At 39.3% G+C, this 15971-nt stretch overlaps 1 protein-coding gene and 1 long non-coding RNA gene across 5 annotated transcripts in view; both read left to right on the top strand.

The window, feature by feature from the left end:
- Positions 1–13202, top strand: part of YLPM1 (YLP motif containing 1) — a 50821-nt gene extending 37619 nt beyond the window's left edge. For 3 of the 4 annotated variants that reach the window (XM_081908239.1, XM_081908241.1, XM_081908238.1), the window contains 4 exons: positions 3956–4007; positions 11069–11199; positions 12339–12520; positions 12807–13202. In XM_081908239.1, coding sequence (XP_081764365.1) covers positions 3956–4007; positions 11069–11199; positions 12339–12485 — 330 coding nt within the window. In that variant the 3' untranslated portion in view covers positions 12486–12520; positions 12807–13202. Of the gene's footprint in view, positions 1–3955; positions 4008–11068; positions 11200–12338; positions 12521–12806 lie in introns of those variants that run through there. The other variant, XM_081908240.1, reaches the window with a different exon arrangement.
- Positions 4865–8895, top strand: LOC309373146. Its single transcript, XR_014169791.1, has 2 exons — positions 4865–4966; positions 5215–8895. It is a non-coding gene; the product is annotated as an uncharacterized lncRNA (long non-coding RNA).
- Positions 13203–15971: the final 2769 nt, after the last annotated feature.

The following is a 15971-nucleotide window of genomic DNA, read 5'->3' as shown; positions in this document are numbered from 1 at the left end:
AAGATCTTCAAACACCAGATGGATGGACAAATACCAAAGCTTGTTAGCCTAAGACTGACTTATGACCTTGGCAAAGGAAGGTCACCAGCGTCCTGGACCTTCCCCCAGCAACAGCACTTAAGCAGCTGCTATTCAGAAGCATACTTCCTCTGGCAGTGGACACAACTATCAGGGTCAGTAGCCCTTGATGGCATTTGTCTAATTCTCTATTAAAGCCTCTCTTCTAAAGTTGGTGGCCATCACTGCCTCTTATGGATAGAATTCCATAATTTGTGTACTATGTGAAGAAGTACTTTCTTTTATCTTTCCTGAATCTCGAAACACTCAGCTTCGTTGGATGGATGGCCATGAATTCTGTTGCTATGAGAGAGGGGGGAATTATCTACTTTCTCCATAACGTACATGGCGTAATGCACTTCTATCATGTTGCCTCTGGCTCAGCTTTTCTCTAAACCAAAGAGCCTGAAATGTTTTTAACCTTTTCTCCCAGAGGAGATGCTCCGTCCCCTTTAACATTTTGGTTGCCCTTTCCTGAACCTTCTCCAATTCTACAATATCTTTTTTGAGGATAGGCAACCAGAAAGGCACACGGTATTCCAAATGCGGTCGCACTATAGATTTGTGAAACGGCATTATGATATCGGCAATTTTATTTTCAGTTCACTTCCTAACAATCCGAAGCATGGAATTTGCTTTTTTCACAGCTACTGCACACTGGGTCAACATATTCACATATCCATCGAGCTATGCACTACGACCCCAAGGTCTTGTTCCTGGTCAGTCAACACTAGTTCAGACTGCTTGAACATATACGTGAGATTTATATTTTTTGCACCGCCGTGTATCACTTTACTCTTCTTTACATTGAAATGCATTTGCCATTTTAGTCGTCCATTATCACAGTTTGGAGAGGTCCTTTCAGAGCTCTTCACAATCTCTTTTTGTTTTAATGACTGTGAACATCAGCAACCTTGGCCTCCTCACTTCCCTCCCCTAATTCTACATTGTTAAAAAGTGCCTGTCCCAATACCAAATCTCGGGGGACTCTACTTTCTACAGCCCTCCATTGGAATAACAGTCCATTTATTCTTACTGTGCACTTTCTTTTATTTCACCACTTCTTGATCCACATTTTCTGATCCACTATGACAATGGTTTGGACCCAAAGATGCCAAGCAAAAGGTACTTCTCCTTACACAAGGGAAGATACTACATATGTTCAGCACTTCTCCCTTCCCATTGCAGTCTTTCCATGCTTATTTCATGCCCTTCCAGAGGGTCTCCAAACCCTCAGGAACTGCTTTTCTTGGTGTGCAGAAAGTTGCAGTGGAGAGGGAAGACCCATTTTGTGAGAAGAACTCACAGGTAAGGTTGAAAACAGCTTGAAGAAATTTGGCCCAATGGCTAATAGCTGGAAAATATTCTAAATACATAGGGATATTGCGCCATTTGAGAGGTTCTTTGCTTTTCATTCTTGAAATCGGAATTACTCCATTGGTGTTATGCCATTTCTTTATAGCAGAAGTGAGGGCCAAATTACACACTATACAAAATTTTGTGTACATTTCCCTCAATTTGTTTTGTAAGGAAAAGCAACAACCGGGGCAGTATTTCAAAAGGGTGGGTGGAGAAGGAATGAGAAAAGCAGTTGTGGGGCTATCAGAAGAAGAAAGAGTTCCTCCTCTGCCTTTTTTCACTTCTGTCTTCGGCCTCTGTTGTTTGCTTTTCATGGTTTGAACTAAGGATCAGATTAATAACATTCTCACAGAAGCAGTAAACTCCTGAATTTCTAAAATGAGGAAACTAAATGTACTTATGGAATTCTGACTCATTAATTGGATTTATATGAACTGAGTTACCTATAAGGGTTTACAAGGTTAGTTTATTTGAAATTATTTATTTATTTATTATTTATATAATAAAGCATGATATAAATAATCCAGACAGGTAGCAACATGGTCAATAGAAAGAGCACAGTAAAAACCAAAGCAAAAGTACGCAGTGGCAGAACAAAAATAGACAACATGGTCATTTCAGTGGAAGCACGGGACTATGGAATAACTCATATATGAGAGAACAGAACCACCGGGCTCCAAACGTCTTCCCAAAGAGTCAAGTTTTTGACTAGCACCTGGAGGCATACCGTTTTGGGGCTAGGTGATTCTTTCTGGGGAGAGCATTTCATAGAACTAGCAGTAGTACTAAAAATTTGGTGGACATTCACCAAACTCGTTACCTATCAAGCGTCAAACTTTGCATTGTGCATGCCCTTGAGGTACTACTTACCAGAGATACATTGGCCTTTAAGATACATAGGGCCCAAGATGTGTAGGGCTTTAAAGGTAAGAACAAACACCTTGAACTCAATTTGGAAACCAATCAGCAGACAATGCAGATCAACCAGTACTTGGAATAATATGCTCTGACTGGCTCGTTCCTGCTGGCAACCTGGCTGTGGTATTTTGCACTATTTAAAGTCTTGGGACACTTTTCAAGGGCAACCCCATGTAGCGCGGGTTACAAAGTTTTGTGGTGCATAAATGACTACAACCAGATGTGAATTTTCCAGGGAAGGTAGCAGCTGGTATAACAGCCTAAGTAGGTAAAAGACACTCCCAAGTCACAACCTTGAAAATCAGCACTGGATCAAGGAGCATTCTTCATGCTACAAACCTGATTCATCAAAAGGAATGCAGAGTACATCCAAAACAGGTTGTACATCTGCTTCTAGATCAGGTTTTCTACCAACTAACTGTACATCTGTCCTATCTGGATGAAGTTAAATGTTTGTTATATTCAGTTGAGACACACCGTTCACATAAAATCTTAACAAAGAATGATTGTTAGGGTTGTACTTTTGTTATTACAGACTTTCACTTTGGTCCACTTAGGGCCGTGCATGTATGTCGGTAGCTGAATGGGGCAGTCTTGTTCACAAAACATGTGTTTATTTCTCAGTACCGCTTTCCAATCCAGCAGCCCGGGCTGCATAAACATTGTTTTCTTTACAAAGCTGAAATAGTGTCAGCTGCTCAGGAGAAAGAACAAGCACTGTATTCAGTCCCATTTGCTACCAAATAGCTGGTTGATGGGATTTCTTCTTATTTTTGAAAAAGCAAGTTACTCATCAAGTACTTCAGACATGCTCCGTTGGATCGGAACCGGACTTGTTTAAGTTCACACATTACACTTGGCATTACATCTGTGACTAGCACCATATAACATAAACATCATCAAACTCAAGCTGAGCATATGGAGATATCCTCATATATAAAATATAATCTAAAGCTAGCCAAAGGAATAAAACTGGATTCGCACGGCATTTTTATGTTCTCTCATATTAAATATTTGTGCCATTATAAAATTGTTTAATAAAAATACACTGTGTAGTCGGAACACAAATTGCGGAATTCTTCTGTACGGTTGAAAAAAGATACCTATTTCAGAATAAATAATTTGATCCTATGTTTGTGGAAAATACTCTGGAACGAATGCAAATAACAATGGGTAAAACTCTTTACTCAAACCCTAGAACCTCTTAAGCCTCATTCCTGCTCCACCCTCTCCCCCTCCCCAAAATTAGGGCATTATGATGCAGCACACAGAGTTGGGGAAATCTGGAGATCCATGATGTGCCTGGGTCTCTGTGACTTGTCACAAATATACTTCAGATCATGCCACAGTGAGAAGTATGTAATATGTCTTTCTACTGTTGTTGCTGTAAACTGACTCAGGAGCCCTTTATTTACTGAGAGTGATCTCTTGCACTGGATATGATGGAATTATGATTTTGTTTGCAGTAGTTTGCATTTTAAAAAACATTCTTCCCATTCACAGTTCTCATTCAGGTAGCCCTAAGGAAATGTTTACAGTATAATGCTTTTGCAAATTAAAATGTATGTTATGTCTCTTATCTCTCTCTAATCCTTCGAGCTTCTCTCTGTATATGATTTAGGGTTACATTCCGAAAAGCAAATGGGAGATGGATACTTCTGAAGCAAAACTAGGTGGGTATTTCATTTCTTTTTTCCAAGTAAAATATATATGACAGTATTTGCACATCTCTTGTTTGCAGCTCTGAACACTTGCCCTAAGGCAAAATGATATGAATTGGGTATGCCATTTCTGAAAATACAAATATCTCTGAGCTGTGTAATATGCACTTACCTTTTATTGTTGGAAAAGGTACAAATAATCGAATCCTTTAACTTGTAGCTTTTTGTGTGGTTTGCGTAATGATGTTACTTTTATTCTAGCATTCAAATAAGTGAGTTGCATTTGCATTTCCTGCTGAGCTGCTGAGGACAATAGAATCAATTTATATTCTTCTTTACACTATAATTTTATTTACGGGGCATTTATATTAAACTGATTAGTTTTCATATGTTGCTCGGCACTATGCCTTGCTGTAGCATCGTTGGGAACAACAAATGACCACGAGCATGTCTAAGTACTGTTACTAGAAAGTTTGGTCAACTTGTGATGACATCAAGTGTCAGTTCATTCTTTACATTTAATTACGGTAAGCCTCAATACTTCTGAGTGAAGATATGAAGCCCATACTTCACCTTGTTTCTGTCTTAACGTTTATTTTCAACCATCTTATTTAATAGCATGCTTCCTCTTATACTACTGCCATAATGCAGTAATTTAATTGACCAGCCTAAGTAATGCATCAAAAAGCCTTCTGGAAGTGCAGCTTTTGTTTCATAGGATTCATAGGAATAAACCTTATTCAAAAGGAAGTTGCCTGACCATTGAAATCAATTTTATTAGCACATTTGTGAAAGAAATAATCAAAGAAATAATATATACATAATGCCGAAAAATACGATGAATGTTGGCATAAAGGAACTCCCATTACTTTTCAGTTTCTCTGTTAAACAGATTGAATTAAACCATTAGTGCTGCTTTCCAGCATCAGTCTTGAAAGCTTTGCTGGACAAAATACTAATAAAGTACAGTGGTACCTCAGGTTAAGTACTTAATTTGTTCCGGTGGTCCGTACCTAACCTGAAACTGTTCTTAACCTGAAGCACCACTTTAGCTAATGGGGCCTCCCGCTGCTGCCGTGCTGTTGGAGCACAATTTCTGTTCTCATCCTGAAGCAAAGTTCTTAACCCAAGGTACTATTTCTGGGTTAGCGGAGTCTGTAACCTGAAGCGTATGTAACCTGAGGTACCACTGTACCCCATTCCCTTCATTGTAAAGTAGAACCTCGGTTCTCAAACCACTTCATTCCCGAACATTTCGGCTCCCGAACGTCGAAAGCCCGGAAGTAAATGTTCTGGTTTTCAAACATTCCTCGGAATCTGAACGTTCGACTTCTGATCTGCAAAAAGCCTAGCTGTCAGCCAGCTGGAAGCTGCGCCTCTGAATTTGAACGTTTCGGAAGTCGAACGTCCTTCCAGAACAGATTACATTCGGCTTCCGAGGTTCCATGATACCTTTAACTTCCAGGATTTTAGGTACTGCAGGCATATTCAGCATTTGTCTACGTATTTAAAGCACTGATAACCTGCCTTTTATCACAGCAGTCTCAGTGCTGTAAAAGTCAATGTAATACACAACGGCAATACTAAAGTTAAAAAATCATATGAAACAGTAAATAAAACCATCTATATTAAACTGCAGAGCAGATATCTATATCAGTCTGGGTTGGTGTCAATCATGCAACACAGGAAAGGGGTTTCCATAATCAAATTAGCATTGATTAATTGAACATGCTATCTGAGAAGCTATCGCTCTGCTTTGGATTACATTGAGAGTATGCAGCATAAGCTGGAAAACAAAGTGTGTGTGGTGACCCTTGAGAGTTTGAATTTGAATATTGGTGCATACTCACAAGACATACACACACAGTGTATACGCTCATACTCAGTGTTAGGGTGTAGTATAAAGAGACTATTTCATTGCTTATACTGTTTGCATAAAATAGCCTTTTCAGTTGTGGCACATTTTCTGCTGCTAAGTTCTGTTGGATGTGCTATTGAAATCTCAAAAGAGCATCGTAAATTCCTAATATCAGCCAAAATCTCATGCTGGAGAGCTAAGTAGTTGAAAAGAATCTACCCAATAAAGTCTTCACATGCAAGAAATGTATATATTACTGTCTCTAATTCAGTGTCATATTTTGTCATACCTGCGTAGTGTAAAATCTTGATGGATTTAACATGATTTGTAAATAGTTACATGATTTTTTTATGGCAGTGCGTGCATTTTGACCTCATATACTCTTGTATATCTGACTAACTATAGTAAGTTTTTCCTTTTGCATTCAGCAATTAATTTTATATACAAACGCATAATTGAGAATTTTTACATATTCAGTCCCTGTTCGAGTTCAGAGAGTGTTCCTTACTATCGTCTCAGTTTATAGTAGTTTCATGAGCTTTCAGTCCATTAGGTTAAATTAGATATTTAGTGACTTGGAACTGGTGGCCAAGGTTTCTGATGGTAATTCTGGAGGTGCAAAAGCAGGAGATAGCAGTACATTGTGATTTTCATAGAATACATTCAGATGGGCATACTACATTCAGTGGGGAGGAAATGGCAGAATTATATAGGAAACATCCCTTTCTTACTCTGTACCTGGGGGTTCCTGTAATTTCTAACTGTTGCTCTGTAACAAATGGTAGGAAACATCTGTCTTACCGTGTTGCCCTTATGGTTGGGTGGACACTGAATGAGGTGTGTGTAGATAAGTTCATGAACTGATATGTTGGGGTCACATACTCACTGTAGAGGCACAATTTGTTTTTATGTGACTGTTGTGAACAAACCAATTGTCTTATAAGAACATTGTATGTAAAACCTCCAGCGGTAACATTTTTTACGTAAGTAACATTTTTTACATAAGGAAGAGTCCTACATTAATTTACTTTTAAAATGTTAGTGCTTCAGCTCTCAGCTTTGATTTGAGGCAGCTTCCAAGGCTATTGAAATTCACGTAAATAAATAATTCAGTCCATTGTCGAAACATAACTGTCGGCAATTGGGGTGATGGGGGTTAGAAGCAATTTTAACCATCTCTCAAAGCAGTTTTAAGACAGCCATGAAAGCAAAGGTAATAAAGGGTGTGCAAAGAGGCAGTGCCTTTAGCTGGGATCTTGAAAGTGGTCGAAGGAGGGTACTAAGCAAATAGACATTAGAGGGAGCTCTACAGATGGTGCAATGAGCCAGAAGGCACCACCTTTGTTGCCCTCCATGTCAACTCAAAGGTAGGGGCATGCTTAGTAGAATCTGTGAAGACAATAACTGGGCAGGTTTGTTAGGGAATAGGTGGTTTTTCAGCTAACCTGGCCCCAAGCCAATGCTTTAGAGCTCTATAAATTAGAGCCAGCATCATGAATTGTGCCTAGAAACAAATTGGAAGGCAGGAAACCTCTTTAAGTGCTGTTGAGAATGTTCCTTCTATCAGTCTTATCAGTTCTAGGTAAGACTTGCTACTTTGTTCTAAATTATTTGAACTTTCTGGATGATCTTGAAAGGATATCTCACATAAAGCAAATAGCACTGATCTAATCTGGAGGTTATCAAGGCATGCATAACATAACTCTGGCCAGAGCTTGTTTTTCAAAAAAATGGCCACGGTTTGTGTACCAAGTGAGGTTGCTTAAAAGGTGCTATGAGCCATGAAGGGTACTCAAGTTATCTGCAAGACCAGACCTAACAACACCAGGCTGCAAACCCAATCCTTTAGGGTGAATTCAAGCCCACCAAGAACTGTCCAAATCCTTTCCTGCTCAACTACATCACCAGCCAACAGTACTTCAGTCTTACTTGGCAGTGTTTCTTTCTACCAGTTCCTGGGTACCAGCAACAGGGGTGTGGGGGGGGTTGGCCTCATGCCATTCTGGTGGGATTCCCTGAAGTGTCTGGTTGACCACTCTGACAAAAAGAATGTTTAACCTTTCATCTGATTAAATCGAATCAGAAGGTCTATCTTTATTTTTCCAACCTCTTTCCCAATTTCAAACACATGTTCAGAGCTTCTGTAGTCCATGTTGATGTAGATAGAAAGAGAATCGTGTGTCAAATGTTAATACTGATGGCAATTCAGACCAGGTCTGCAGATGACAGTCATTTCAGACGCACATTACACAGCAAGGAACTCAAGATGGATATTTTTGGAACCCTGTAGCATAAATTCCATGGAGCAGAGTACCTTTCGGAACTGATTGGTCACATAGGAACAGAAGCACAGTCCCTCCCGTTTCCAACTTAACATACCAGAAGTACCATGGCCAGCGATATTCATAGTTGACATACCCACCTCCCATCCCTCCTGGTGAAAGTTATTTTACGAGGGCAACTTAGAAAGAAAATCATTTAGGTAGTGTAGGAATACTGCTCATCATCCCAAGTTGCTCTGAAACAAAATGCTGTTGAATGTTGTGATCTGATCCAAATGTTTGCCCCTGTGAGTGCTCCCTCATAAACCTCAAGGAAATGTCACTGTGTTAGATTCCTGATTCATAGATATATGTAAACCTTTTATTGTAGTAAATGTTGCCTATAACATAAAATGCTGCATTGGCATTCATCTGAATACTATGTACCTGAAATTTTCTTGCATACCTGCTTCCAAATGAATTATTACCTCAGCTAAAAATGTAACTGCTGCTAAGCGATCATGAGTCCATCTAACAACTTCACATCTGCAGTCACTCTTTTGATTCATTTTTTTCCATGTTATTTTGGTACCAAATCAAACTTCATGGGAAACATAGATCTAATGTTCGTCTCCACTGTTTTATAAAAACGGTGTATGAAATGGCTATCACTATTGGCACCTTATATCTTAAGCTGTTCTTTGTTTATTTTATGTTTATTGAGGTAAGTATTTGTTGAATTTTGCATTTTAAGGTTCACATCACTTTTTTCTTTCCTCGTGGAAATTTATTTTACAAAGAAATGCAGGCCACAGAAAGAACACCACACATAACAATGCAACGAGGTCACTAAAGCAGTGAAAAAACCTCAGTGATTGGAATCCTCAGTGTACCATGGATGTGCTTGTGGAATAACTACAGAAAAAGGCTTAAGCAGACGTTTACTCACTATAGCATATTTGTATAAGACATATGCATCATGGTCAGAAAAAAATACAGCCTTATCAATGTGAATGGCATTTGATCAGACGCTTGAAGGGCTTCCATATTGGAAATAAGCAGGAGAAATTGTGCTGTAATACCTTTTAAAATTACATCACATTTTAAAAATACACCGTGAAAAGGAACGAAATATTATGAAACAGGTTGCTGAATGAACAAGGACTTTTTGTTCAGTACCTCTTTCTCACTTTTCTATTGCATACATCATTCATATCCCACCTGAATGAGGGAATAAACTCTTCTGTGTTGATGATCAGATATGCCAGTTTATGCTTTCATTCAGAACAATTTGATTCCTGGATGAGTGTCCAAGGAGCTGCATGAGCTGCAGCGATTTTCTCCCCTCCTATAGCCCCGTCCCCAATGTTGCTTTGAAGATGGGGTGATGTTCTGGAACATATTTTCATGCAACATTGAAGAATGACATATGGAAAGAAAAATCTGCAATGTATACACAAGCACATTTTAGCTCCTGGCCCTCTTTTGTACAAGTTCCAACATATCTTATATACTTCTAATCTTAAATGAATATGTAAAGATATCTGCTAACATGGCATTTATACATTAATTGTTTCTATTCATGATTCTAAACTCTTTGATAGAAAATGTGTTTTTTCTGAGCAATGTTGTGCATAACACTCGGATTTCAAAACACTTCTATTATTGCAGAATGTTAACAATACTTATATCTGACTACTGGCAGATGGTATCTTTGGAGCTGTAACTGCCATTTTTAATTGGATATAGTTAGCGTGTTTAACTTTTAAAAACAGGTTAATGTAAGTGTGGCTGAATAACAGATAAATATTATCCTTCCAAATAATGTAAATTTTATAGCATTTATCATCATTCAGGCTTGAAGTAGTTCCAGCAAGAATAGAAAAATGGCATTTAGATTATTTGAATGGAATTTATTTAATACTTAACATTTTTCTTCTGATTTACAGAAAATTCTTTTGTAATTTGACGTTAAATTAGATATAGCTGCTACTTTGGTTCACTGGATTAATAAATAAGCTAATTTTTGCAGTTCTTTAAATTGATATTTTCTGCTTTCTGGCAAATAGGCAAGGCAAAGCTCTGTCTACAAACAGATAGTTTGAGGTTTGCTAATTTTTAATAGCAATCTCTGGGAACCATTTAGACAACCTATAGCATTAAACATACTGTTGTACACTTAAAATAGTTTGGTGTAAATAATTTTAAATTGTGTAGTACGTTATTTGAATTGTGTAGTGCATTATGAACCGGGGGGGGGGGGAATTATGCATATAGAAAATATTTGTGAGCTCTGACACAAATTTCACCTATTCATAACAGTTTGCTTCTCGGCAATAGCAACTGCTTCCTAATAATACACATTTTTAAAGATTAATGTTCAGGAAAAATTGACCACACCAAAAGTTTATTAGAACAGTAATACTGAACTTCACATGAGGACAGTCATATCCGTTCAGGCAAAGTGAGAAACTGCTTGTGGGTTTATTCCTTTTATGGCTGGTGCTCTGCACCACAAGTCAAATGTCCTTGACTCCAACACAGGCAGTTCAAAAGCCGTCTTATAGTCTTTCAAAAATAAATGTAGATATCTGGCAGGTGCACTGGTACGCATTTGCCACAGCGTTGGCATAACACAAGGTATTAAAAACTTCCTTTAGTATTTAAATTTGTATCGTTTTCAAAAACATGTTCAGGTATCGCTACATGATATGGCCTGTTGTATCAGCATCCAGCACAATTTTTTTCTCCCAGATCATCACAGATTGATTCTTCAAAAAAGTGACAATGGGTTTTGCCATTTTGCTCATGAAGACACCCAAGAACTTGCATATATCACTGCTATAAGATAGCAGCTTGCCCTTCTGAAAGCATTCCCATGCATCTTGTTTGTATTGGGCATTACACAAGTGTGCTTTTCCCCTTTAACCCTGAGGCTGTATGTTTGTTCTCAGACAAATTGGATGGCTTGCGAACTGGTGCTAAGAGGAAGCGTGATTGGGAAGCAATTGCCAGCAGAATGGAAGATTATCTTCAGCTTCCAGATGATTATGATACCCGTGCTTCTGAACCTGGAAAGAAGAGGGTAATAAAGTAATTTTGGTTTAATGTCTCAGAGGGTCTCACCCAGAAAGTTTTCCCTAAAGTTTTCCCTATTAGTTCAGCTAATCTATGTCTGGAAGCACTGTGGAGCCATTGCTTTCATTTTAATGTCCATTAGATTCAATTTCTCTTCTTGAAATTTTCTTCTGAAAATCCATATCTTGTCATGCTCCTGTAAATACAGGGAAGATAGCAAAGCTTAGTAGTACACATTTATAGCTAAAGGCAGCAGAGGCTACTTAGTAAGAAGATGAGGAAACAGTAAATAAGTAGGGAAATGGAAAATATGGAGGTATTTGGTAGATTTGCAGTATGGCTTGAGTACACACATTAGAGCTGTCCTGAAGTTTGTACAGGTTCCCTGAAGAAGGATTGGTTCCACTTAGTGCTAAGCCAAATTTTAATGATGTTTGGTTTTTTGTACAAAACATTGGAAGGGGGTGTGGGGACACAGGAAAAACCCTGCACTTCTTTCCACATATTATTTCACTTTCGCACCTGCATCTGTTGTGGTGGGAAAGGGAGCACATCCTCGTTGCCTGGACAACTTGCTACAGTGCGCCGGCAGTTTCCTTGTCCCATGCATCCCATTGAAAGTAATGCCATGCAAATGGAAGAATCACATCTGCACTCCCTTACAGTAGTAAGACACACATTTGGATGTGCATCTTTATACATATCCCCTTCCTACCCAACTACTAAACTAAACGCAAATGGAGCCGAGCGAAGGAATGTCATCTCTCTTGTCCTGGCAACTGGGACAGGTTCACTCTTTTCCCCCAGCGAATTCCTCGTGAACAGTTTCGCATCTGCTGAAGAGGGGGCAAAAGTCTTCGTGAAAGGCTCCCTGCTTTGCACATTCAGAGCACTAGCTCCTATGCTCTTCGGAAGAAGATGTGGGATCTAAATTTAATAAATAAATATGACACTAAATAAATTCTACTTGCAAACTTGTGAGGGCCGCAAATCTTTGAGCATTCTAGAATGCTGAACCAGTAAAGTTGCCTTCCCTTTTTCTAAGTTGTCCGAAGCCTTCGCTGAGCGCAAAACCGTATTATTGGCAAAAATGTCTCGCTTCGTTTTCTGGAACTGAGTATCATCCCAATGCTGTGTTCTTCGTAGGTAAGGTGGGCAGACCTTGAAGAAAAAAAGGATGCAGACAGAAAGAGGGCCATTGGTTTTGTGGTGGGACAAACGGATTGGGAGAAAATCACCGATGAAAGTGGTCATTTTGCTGAGAGAGCCCTCAATCGCACAAAGTACATCTGACGCAATTTGTCGAGTAGAATTTTTCTGCCTACGAGGTAAGAGCTCCTGTGTCTTGGTGAGTTTTTGAGAATGACCTCAAGAATGAACAATGATAGCATTCTCCGCTCGATAATAATTTGGACATTAGGCCATAGATAGACTTCTCAGTTGTGCATGTCTGTGTCCAATCTCCTCTATATGATGCATGGTAGCTGGAGGGAATTGGAATGCCACAGTTCAAAAAATTGAGGGAAAGCCTGATTACTGAACAGCAGTCTGCTTTTTTTCTCACAGTCCCCAAAACTTAACTACTTTTCTGTAACAGTTTCCTTTTCCCTGCAGGCAGTTCGCTTTGATGAGAGCTGAACACAGGGTGACGTGGAACTTGTCATTCGCCCTCTGGAGAGTTGTGCGGTTCTTTTATTTCGAAACTTCATTTTTTTGTGTTCTTCCCTATTGCATTCCTTGGAATTCTACCTGGTGATATCCAGCACCCCCGAGTTATATGGAGCTTGCATCTAAATGTGAAAGGTTTTTGTGTTAAAATTAGTAGTTCTAGCTTTTATGCGTGCAGAAGAGTGGAAAGATGAGGCCATGGACATTTCTTCTTCTGTACTGTCGCAGAATGTCAGCATTACAAGTGCATTGTTGCTTTGTGGCTGTTGTTATTTTTTACTGTACAAACTTTGTAGTTTATTGTACTAGAAAACAGAACAATAAACTTTCACTACGAACCTAGTGAATGACTTAGTCGACCATATATTATATAGGCTGCTCTATTTTGTGTGTGTGTGTGTGTTTGTGTGGTTTGCTTAAAAAGATGATCCCTTCAACTCTGCGGAATGTCGGAGCCCTTGGTCATTAACATGTTGTGTTCCTTATAAACTTCCTGTTCAAAACAATTTTATTCTTCACACAAAAAATTAAATGTGCACACTAATGCCAGAAAGCATTAGTGTGTGCATGGAGCTTAAAAGTCATTTCAGCTGTCCGAAGAAGAAGGCTTTATTTTATGTTGGAGAGAAAATGATTTGCCTCAGGGAGGATGGTCAAGCGATTTTACATACAATGTTCTCTCTGTCTTGTTACATGCTCCGTTTTGCATGCTTGCTAACGAACAAATGCAATGAACTGCTTTTGTCCTTTTCGAGTTCCAATTCAGTGGTTTGTGTTATGAATTATATGGATGGAGAAGGTGCCAAATCGTTTGAATGAGACCATTGCTATCTTAGTTTTCTTTTAGAAAAAGGGTGGTGGTGGTGGCCTTGAAAGATGCTTCATTAACTCTTCTTAGCCAATCAGTTTGTGATTGCCTAGCAAATTATTTTTATTCATGGGTACATTAGTAATGACGAGGGCATTTTTTGCTGTATTGAAGGAGGGCCACTGTTTAGTATTTAATGAATGGTTTATCATTGTAATATATTTGTTTACTTGACATTTTCTAGTCTGATTAATTATGTATAATTTGGAAACTGTTCCCAGAATGAACAATAGAATATTTGGATACAGTGCAGAATGTTAAATGGCTACAAAAGCTTATTCATATGTATACTTTCCTATTTTGTCGCACTGTGACTCTTTATTATTTGGCAAGCTATTTGTGGGCCTGCATTTCACAGTAATTACGAGGAGACATGGGAAATTAGAAGCTCTTGTGACCTTATGAAGTTCAAGAGTTGCACTCTTTGTTTCTAAATGAAACTCACAATTTTTTGAGAAGACAAAGGGAACCTACATTGCTGGAATAATAACTGGATCTTTCAGATAAAGATGCTCAGGAGAATCTCATGTTTGAACTCTGCAGAGGTGACTGAATTGTGAGTTTTTATGTAGTGATGCCTTTCATATATAAACCAACATACTTCCGCAGGTACTTAGTTAAGCTGGCTGTTGTGGCTTACTGCTCTTTTGCAGAATGAAGGAGGGGAAATGGAAGACTTAAGATTCTCACTGCATCTTGTCTAACTCAGGTCTGAATCTTCCTGTCATACTATATCTGGATATAAGTAATTGTACTGTACTTTAATTGCTGGTTTACCATCATTTTCAGTCACAACTTTGGTGCCTTTTGATACTACCAAGCATCATACTATAGTTCATTACATTACATGGAGTCACTTATATATTTGTGGTTGCAATTCTTCTATTCCTGTTCTATGTGTTCATTCACCTTTCCCTGACTCCTGTGGTTTGATAGCACCACCTATGGACAACGTGCCACACATACGATATGTAGCGATTGTTTGCATCTGTATCTCAAGTGAGATAGTGGAGTGCACCCCTGAGGGTGAAGTCAAACTGCTGCATAAGCAGCACCAAAGTGACCTCTCCAGGGCACAAGCGTGGGCAGCATATATGGAGGTCCTGGGCTGCCAAGACAACAAGACTCCCCTCTTGGCCTCATTTATGTGGTCCCAATGGAAAGCAGAGCAATACGTTTGACACCAGCTTGGCTGCAGGAGTTGCCAGAAAGAGACATACAAGATGCCATCCTGCTGTCTTAGGGACTCCACTCCAGATTTGTTTAGGGTTTCCTCCTTAGAATTTTCTTCTCCCGAAGATATCCCGCAAGGAAGCTGATGTTTAGGTGTTTTCCTTCTCCCAGATGTGCTGCATTAGATTGACAAGCCCCATCTGCCCCTCACTTCCCTCTGCAACACATACAGAAACCACCTTCTTGACCATTGGTCCCACTATTGCTCTCGTCCACTCAATCCACTGGAGCCTGTCTTCACATGCAGGAGAAGTCCCTAACTCACCGAGGGTTTGAGACCCATCAGCTACCCTCACCTGGTTTATCCGGCCAGTCAAAGCCATTTCCAGGTCTTGTGCTGACAGCTTCTAGGAGCCACAGGTGAGAGCTGAATGCAAGGTGGAAACCAAAGATGGACAAACTACCCCAGACGGAGCATGATGTGTCTCTCCTCCCCCCCCCCAAGTTCTTCCCCTCCCCTAACACCCCATACACCCCCTTTGGCAAGAAGGGAGAAATGGCAAGAAGGGGAAGAAAGAGACGAACAATTGGAATAGTATTTACTTGAACCAATATGACTAGAAGTATGTAATGGATATTCCAATGGACCAACAAGGGTGACACCTATTTTTTCATAGTTTTCTTTTCTTTTTCCTTTTACTTTCTTTGAGACTTCATGGAATGCCTCTGAAGAACAGTTGTGGACAGACCACGTGGGAGACCCATTGCCTTGGCTTTATTTTTCAGCATGTATGTCCTGCATTTCTAACAATGATTTTCAAGACAACCTATAGTCAGAAAAAAATGATGAAATAAATGAAAGCATGACAGTCTTGAAAATGGATTAAAAGTGCATTGACAGGATGAAATAATATGAGGGAAATAATCTACAAAAGCTTGTTGCAATAAAACGATCTTCACTGTCTATCTAAAAGCAGAAGAGGGATGAGGCAGCTGTCCCTTGGGAGGCTGTTCAAATCTTGGGCACCACTTCTGAAAAGGCTGTCTTGACTCAAGTACTTCAATAGGAC

The sequence above is a fragment of the Podarcis melisellensis genome (assembly GCF_964234715.1).
Source record: "Podarcis melisellensis genome assembly, chromosome: 1".
Classification (NCBI taxonomy): Eukaryota; Metazoa; Chordata; class Lepidosauria; order Squamata; family Lacertidae; genus Podarcis; species Podarcis melisellensis.
Note: the sequence above shows the minus strand (reverse complement) of the source record. Positions and strands in the feature narration are given on the sequence as shown.